Genomic DNA, 8,405 nt, shown 5'->3' with positions numbered 1-8,405 from the left:
TTCCACTCTTGTGCTGAATATATATGCTGAAGTGGGCAACGTAACCCATAACAAAATGAACATTTATCTTAATATTATTTCGTTGTGGAATAAGAAGGAGCAAATATATTAAATATAAATTGGTATTATTATGAATTCACATTATTATTCAGGCACTTGATTATGCCTATTGTATTTTGTCACAGTCTTTCATCTCTTAACACTGAATCCTAGCGAGGAGTAGGAATGGTCACATATTATAGACAAAAAATATTTTTATTCATTTATTTTTTTCATCCTGCTGTAGTACGAGTAAGACCAAGTGATAAGCTTGTATACGTATATACTTTGAATTCGGCACAACCGTCAGTAATTTGAAATATGACATCGTGACATCGGTTTTAATGTGAATAAAAACTTTAAGGCAATACATTGATGAAACTATGAGCACTGGTTAGCAAGAGACAAATATACAGCAATATTGACTACAATCTGATTAAAGCCTCAATACACGATCTAAAAGGAAAACTATGACCTTTGATCAGATCGTATTCCAGGGCGGGTATAGGAATTAACATTAGAAGGAACCTAGGGGCGCAACCTTTTGACGTGCACCCTTCCCTCAGAACCGATTGTTTATGGCATAAAATGTTTGCACGTGGGTTTGGTTAGTCTCCCATATTTTTTTTAAACATTTTCTAGTCCGAAATGACGTTGATCGTTTTTCATTAACTTTTTCTCCGATATGGACATAAAAAGGTAAACTTTGCCGACTTTATGGAGGGGGTGGGGGATGCGCCATCAGTGAATTATATATATCAATTTTTAAGCATATATCAATATTTGTTCCAGCCGTCAGTGTCTTTGTTTAACACCCCTAATGGTTTGCCACGCTTTATTTCGTCATAAACAAAAGTGGATTTTACATAAACCTGAGCGAATGTAAATGTGGCCTCCATATTACTTGAAATTCGTACAGATGTCAAGAAGATGAACAAAACGTTCAATAGTCTCGAACACTGTTCAGTAAACTCATTTAAAAACGAAAATAAGGAAATAAGAAAAGAAAATTAGAGAAACTAAGCGATTCAGAAAAACGACAAGATAAACTGGATATGGCTCTGAGAAAAAATAACCTGCATTTTTATGGTATACCATTCTCGGACAAAGAAAACTTATTTCAGACTGAACAAAAGGTACGGGAATTTTTCTCACAAGAATTAAATTTAAATGTCCCTTTAGTGTATACTAGTATATTTTAGCTTTACTGTGAAGACTGCCAAATATGAACAAGATCTCGTGTTACTAGAAACCAGTACCGGTCGGTGTCCCGTTGAGAGGCCAAGAAAACGACCCGATCTGGTCGGAATTGAACACGCAAACTTTTGGATTAGATGCGGACAGCTATACGCCACTTTACACACCGAAAACATTTATGTTGTTTTCTGCTTACTTCACTGATTTTCTTATTATTCTATGTTTTACGTTGCTTCTTCGTAGATATGTTGTATAATGCATTGAAAAGTGATAACACGTTTAGTAGTATACGATATATAAAGTAAAGTAAAGTGTTTGTTTATTATAGTGTCACCCCTCTTAGTTAAGGGCCAGCCCGTTGGGCTTATGAGACACCTACATTCGTGAACATCTTTATCCCGATTCCTTAACCCAAATGCCAGGCGCCTGGCAGGAAGGCAATCGGTATATATGATAAAGTACCTTCATTGATGGCAGGAAAGGTTGAATACCATATGGGATGGAGAATGTTTCCGCCACTGCAGATATTGGCGGATGGGAGTGTGTACGCCTCCCGTATCAATATTACAGAAAGTCTAACGGACAACCGGATGTCCGGTTAGCGCAGTGGTTAGTGCACTCGCTCCCAACCGAGGTTCGATTCAAGGCCTGGGCGCACGTGAGCTTGGTTGGTGGTCACCAAGCCGGAAAAATGTGGTTTCTCCGGTTTTCGACACAGCACACAACTACACGTGCCGTCGAGAGTGGCTTACGGTATAAGGTGATACATATGTCTTCACAAATGATGTCAAATAAATAAAGTATAAGACAGTCAGTTCACGTTTTTGACGCAACCGGACTTTTATCATTCATATGTGTACCAGACGAAGCCAAATATGGTACACTCACGGCATGACCGTTTAAGAGATAAGAAATACATGCCACAAGACACCGCCAAGTCATCAGTGCTGGTTTAATATCTCCATCGACAAAATGGCTGTCAGATGGTTTTCTGTCCTTGTGCTGGTCTTCAGTATTGGAGCTCAGGCTTTGTTATACGACGGTGTGCACTTTTCTGGAAATGGGGAAAGTAAGTGCAATTACACATAATGAGTAACAACTTAACACCTATAGAAACCGTATTGAAACATCGATTAATGTCATATTTCTGACCATGTCGTATTTGACATTGTCTTTGTCGTAAATGTCACCCAATTTGGTATACCATAATATAAGCAGTGGGCTGACCCAGTCTTTACAATGGATGGGTACATGCGGGTAGCGATTCATCACGTGGTCGAAAAATAAACGCACATGGTTGTATAATTAATGGATTACTTTAACTACATATGACAAACAACATCCAAAAAGTCGGAAAAAGAATGGTATCTGACTGGAATAAAAATCTCTTAAAGGGCTGACACTTGAGTACGACCGCCACATGTCGTCAGTAAGGCTATATCAGAAACATACGTTTAAAGAATGTTTAACGGAATATTTAACCCCCATTACCCTAGCCCCAACGTTCTGGCGGAACCAAGCCAAGGCCTCCTTGCTAAAGCGGGCTAACTCTAGGCGTATCGAAGGCGTGGCTAAAAACGTGATCATGTTCCTTGGGGACGGGATGAGCATCCCGACTGTGACGGCTTCCCGTATTCTCAAGGGCCAGCTTGCCGGAAACACAGGAGAGGAGGCGGCCCTCAGCTTTGACAAGTTTCCCAATACTGGTCTCTCGAAGGTTTGTGTCCGAATGTTACTAAAATGTTTTCATGTATATTAAAAGTAATTTATCAAACGATCTCGTCCCTTAATTATATGAACTAGAAATAGAGAGAATCTCTGAATGAACAAGTACATAAACTTAGTTTTTCATCTGTAGCCCGATTCATGGATTTGCAGGATCGCACCTTTAAGCGTTCAGAGAACATGTAAACGCAAGGAGAATGATTAACCCTTGCAACCCTTGCTTTAGCCATGTTCGCCAATATATTAAATCAATTCGTGAAAACGTTTGTGTTTTAAAATATATCGCCATACCGTTTCAGACGTACTGCCAGGACTCCCAAGTGACAGACTCAGCATCCTCGGCGACCGCCTATCTGTGTGGCGTGAAGGCGAATATTGGCACCATCGGAGTGGACGCGCGCGTGCGTCACGGAGACTGCGCGAGCCAGAAGGGCGCAGAACTCACATCCATACTTGATTGGTCAATGGCGGCAGGTAAGATTTATCATCATAGGCATAAAATTAATATAACCAATGTATTGCATTATATTATTACGTTTGCCTATTTTGGTAGCGACGAATCGTGGTAGTGACTACCAAATCGGCAGAAATTCAAAGTACTGCTATTATTATTGCCACTACTGCTACAACTACGGTTGCTTTTGCTACAACTTTATAAGTTACTGCAACGATGACGATGGTGATAGAAATGATGGCGATGGAAATGATGATGATGTTGATCATGATGATGATCATGATGATCATGATGATGATGATCAGCATCATCATCATCATCATCATCATCATCATCATCATGAAGTGCCCCGCCCTGCACCCTTATAGTATCTTTAACACGTTGTAAGGAAAATAGTTTGTTTCTAGGCAAGTCTGTAGGTTTAGTGACCACGACCCGTGTGACGCACGCAACGCCAGCGGGCCTGTACGCTAGCGTGGCGGATCGCGGCTGGGAGGGCGACTATTACACGAAAAACATTGCCGGGGGGTGCAAGGACATCGCCGCTCAGCTTATTGATGACTACCCGAATGTACAGGTGGGCCGGTCAGCATGTACTTAAACAAAACATACTGATTAGTAAATTAATATTCATTTGCTAAACGCGAACTTAACAATAAAAATATTAGAGCGCCCGATTTTTGTACTGAAACGATGTTTAATCATTCGACGACATAGTCTATGAACATTAACATTTTTTAAGGTTTCTTTTTTATTAAATAAGTTCATTAATGTGTATCAGTTTAACTTTTTTGCACTTCACTTGACACCACTTTCTAGGTGATAATGGGTGGAGGTCGTCGCTACTTCATGCGGGCAGACCAGACGGATCCCGAGCATGGCTCCAACGCTCACTACGGACGGAGGGACGGTCGGGATCTTATACAGGTAAGCCATGCTGTTGAGGCAGGGTCGATTGAAATGGGTGAGTTTGGCGAGTGGGATATTGCAAACATTTATCTTTACGACCGTCAAGGTGATTGTATGGCTCACAAGGTCATTACATGGCTCCAACGGTAATAATGGATGGCGGGACGGTCATGGGCGTATATGAGTAAGACAAGTTGGAAGTGTGGGAGGGAGGGGGTAGTTTGGTGTAGGGAAGGGTTGTCAATGCTGACCGTTGCCTGAACGGATCTGAGTGTATATAAAGGGGAGGTGCATCCGGTTCTTGGATACCATACAGCTAGATTAAATGGAGGTATTCTTTGGGGAAGAGGATTATAGGTGGACATGGGCGGATTGGATAAAACACGGCGGCAAATTGTTCAAAATCAAAGTCGGTCTCTGCATCGTCTGTAATATAAATATCCCAGACTGAATCACTTGTTTGAACGTGTTGTAGGAGTAATTCTTCTTTTAATGGACTAGCATAATGATATCGGAATACAACAACAAATTGCAAATGTCATTTTCTAGAACAAAACAGGCTGATGGTATGTACCTGTATATATCTTATAAGAAATGTGTCCTTTAGTTCATGTTTAAGAACTTTATATGTTCCCCCTTAAACCTGACCAGAGATATTATCACTTTGAATATGAATTCCAAGCATGAACACTCTTAAGTAGGGATGGCAACGAGTACCCGAATACTCGTGTACTCGATTCATCATCCGAGTATTAAATCACTACTCGAGTACTCGATTTGATTTTATATAATTTACCCAAATTCACCCCTACTTTTAAGTAAGGAAAGTGTCGAGGTTTGCGTTCAGATTCTATTTACATGTAAACATATAGGATCTTGGGATGAAGGTGAGATTTAGAAACAGCCTGGAAGTTTGTTTCGTGTTTCAGGAGTGGAAGAACGGCCAGCACAACATGAACAGGAACTATCACTACGTTTGGAATGCCTCGGCTTTCAACAGCATCAACGCAGCCAACACTGACTCTCTTCTCGGTAATCAACTGGCCCCAATTTCTCGAAACTTCTTAAGTCCCTTCTAACAGGATTAAGCTAATCTCACCTTTTTTGTTATTCTCTAAAATGTGTTATATTTACTTCTTCAAGAATTTTTAGAAATTATGTAGTAATAATCTGTATGATTATCAGAATAAACCATTTTTCATTTATCAAAATCCATTTTCAGTATGTATTTTGTCTTATTGAAATAAGCGACTTAAACCTGTTAAGCTTAAGAAGTTTCGAGAAATTGGGGCCTGTTCATTAAGCCAATCAATCAATCAATAAAACAATCAACCAATCAACCAATCAATATATATTTTATCAATCAGTCAACTACTTAGTATAAATCCAGTCGATCAAATACCAGTCAATAAAGGATTATCAATCAATCAATCAATCAATCAATCGATCGATCGATCGATCGATCGATCGATCGATCAATCAATCAATCAATCAATCAATCAATCAATCAATCAATCAATCAATCAATCAATCAATCAATCAATCAATCAAACAATCAATCAATCAATCAGTCAATCAATCAATCAGTCAGTCAATCAATCAATCAATCAATCAACCAACCAATTAATCAATCAATCAAGCAAGCAATCATACAATCCGATTGTGAACATAAGATCAACTATGAGTTATTGTTCATTCCTCGCCAGGCCTGCTCGAGTACTTACTTGACATGAAGAACACCACTTGTAATTTCGTGAAAATGAATGTTTCGGTGGTCGCTTAGATAAATGTATTGCAATCGTGCTTCCATACAAACGATTATCCTCATTTCTCTTCAGGCCTGTTCGAGTACTCTCACATGCAGTACGAGTTTGAACGGACGGACCCGAACCACGAGAAGGCGGGAGAGCCGTCCCTGGCCGAGATGACACAAAAGGCCATCGAAATACTCAAGAAGAACCCCAAGGGATACTTTCTGCTTGTAGAAGGTGATGAACCTGACTCTCATTTGGCCGGTGTTTTATAACTGCTATTTCTTGTTTACCAATTCTTTATTTTGCGCAACTCTTCATAGTATCTTCATCAATTGAAGCAAATACGCTGTTAAACCGCTTTGCTTTCAAATGTTGCATTCATAGTACTTGCAAAACTGTACTATTCGATTTGTAACATTTTCAAACACCTTATTAAATGAATATATACACACCACACCAACCGCACAGGTATTAAATGGATATATACACACCACACCAACCGCACAGGTATTAAATGAATATTATACACACCAACATAACCACAGGTTGTACTGGTGACAACCTTTTATAACACTTTTCTCAACTGTTAATACATAAACATATCCAGGCGGTCGTATTGACCATGGTCACCACGAGGGGCGTGCGAAACTGGCACTGCACGACTGTGTGGCGTTCTCGGACGCCGTGGGCATGGGTGACCAGATGACCAACGAGAGTGACACGCTTATAGTGGTCACCGCTGACCACGCCCACACCATGTCCATCGCCGGCTACCCGCAACGTGGAAACGACATTTTGGGTAGGATGATATTATTTTGTGTGAGGTATAATTTTTGGGTCCACTCGTACATCGAAGTAGGCAAAGTGTTACTTAATATGGACTTCACTTCAGAATACACAGAGTATACTCCGAGTCGGCCTACCATGCCGACTGTGCTCGAGTACGCAGAACCACCCTCACCGGGGGTGTATCATTTATTAGGGTCTTTGATGATTAATTGTTGTTCACTAAAGAGCCGCCGCACGGATCTTGAAGACAACCGGCTATAAACGACTCAACTCTCGTATTTGTATTTGTATTTTTTTCGCAGGCAAATCGGCGCACGGGTCGACATTGACTGCAGCGGGTGATCACCGCCCGTACACTACACTCCTGTACGCCGACGGGCCTGGCTGGGCGGTCACCACCGGTAACCATCGACCAGACATTACCAATGTAGACACGAGTAAGTGCATGCATAACACACCACTTGTTGTTGTTGTTGTTGTTGTTGTTGTTGTTGTTGTTGTTGAGGTTATAAGGGTCTGCCCGCGCCCTGTTATGGTTGCATAATGGCTTGACCCCGTCACATCCCCAAGTGTGACTTAAACACAATTTTGAAACCTAAGCCGGGGGAGTTTTATCCCACCGGTTGATGGGATATTATAGTAGGCCAGGATTTTCGATGTAGATATATCAAGATGTACTGGCTATCACGCTATTTCTATGTCTACACGGTAGTGCCCGCCTGTAGAGCGAAAGGTCGTGGGTTCGATCCCCACCAGTTGGACCTAGCTTTGTGTGCAGTTATGTGTACTGTCTTAGATTGAAGTCATTTCATTTGACATTTCCAGCTGACAAACATTACCTGCAACAGGCCGCTGTTCCCATGGCATCAGAGACGCACGGAGGCGATGACGTAGGCATTTTTGCACGTGGCCCTATGGCGCATCTGTACACGGGCGTTCTCGAGGAAAACGAGATTGCGCACGTGATGGCGTACGCTTCCTGTGTGGGCGATTACAGTAACCATAACGACTGCGCAGCCGCATTGGCCGGAAAATAAACACGTTTTTCACGTGCAACATGTGCGTTTCCACGTGTAATGCGTAACCGCGTTGTCGTTTCTCCTTTTGTTCAGGTATCGTAATGTGTTAATAAAATACAGTATTAATGTGTCGATTTGTTGAATTCGCATTTTGTTCCGGTTATGAAAACAACAAGGCTTAGCTATCAAGGTGCCGTTCCAATAATTTAAAAGATCTTTATCGATTTTAGACGTAAATTTAAATTTACTTAGTGTCATAATATCTTTATTTTCTACATATTTCAATAATCGAATTTCAGCCAGTATTAGAAATAAGCAAAAATTCAGCGGAGAAAATCAATTTGTTGCAATTTGTGACTTTATACATATTTAAGATAATTGAAGTTACAAGTGAATTCCTTTACTGAAACCACCCCCAGAGTAATTGTACAAACGTTCAAATGGTTATTATTAATTAGCAACATCTGCAATGCTGATTCATGTACTAAGATTTGTGGAATTTGCGTTTTCTTCCGATGA

General features: G+C 40.7%; 1 protein-coding gene across 1 annotated transcript; it reads left to right on the top strand.

The window, feature by feature from the left end:
* Nucleotides 1-2,173: 2,173 nt before the first annotated feature.
* On the top strand, nucleotides 2,174-8,017 carry LOC128213279 (alkaline phosphatase-like). The gene is made up of 10 exons (XM_052918876.1): nucleotides 2,174-2,305; nucleotides 2,733-2,953; nucleotides 3,261-3,435; nucleotides 3,823-3,992; nucleotides 4,235-4,342; nucleotides 5,254-5,356; nucleotides 6,163-6,312; nucleotides 6,686-6,877; nucleotides 7,170-7,304; nucleotides 7,693-8,017. The coding sequence occupies exons 1-10, from the start codon at nucleotides 2,209-2,211 to the stop codon at nucleotides 7,902-7,904; spliced, it is 1,563 nt and encodes a 520-aa protein (XP_052774836.1). The 5' UTR covers nucleotides 2,174-2,208; the 3' UTR covers nucleotides 7,905-8,017.
* The last annotated feature ends 388 nt before the right edge of the window (nucleotides 8,018-8,405 follow it).

The sequence above is a fragment of the Mya arenaria genome, chromosome 13, assembly GCF_026914265.1.
Source record: "Mya arenaria isolate MELC-2E11 chromosome 13, ASM2691426v1".
NCBI lineage: Eukaryota > Metazoa > Mollusca > Bivalvia > Myida > Myidae > Mya > Mya arenaria.
Note: the sequence above shows the minus strand (reverse complement) of the source record. Positions and strands in the feature narration are given on the sequence as shown.

Coding starts and splice junctions, on each gene's coding strand:
- LOC128213279 (XM_052918876.1), top strand. CDS start 2,209: ATGGCTGTCAGATGGTTTTCTGTCCTTGTGCTGGTCTTCAGTATTGGA. Junction 5,357..6,162: donor CAACACTGACTCTCTTCTCG/GTAATCAACTGG, acceptor ATTTCTCTTCAG/GCCTGTTCGAGTACTCTCAC. Junction 7,305..7,692: donor CATTACCAATGTAGACACGA/GTAAGTGCATGC, acceptor TGACATTTCCAG/CTGACAAACATTACCTGCAA.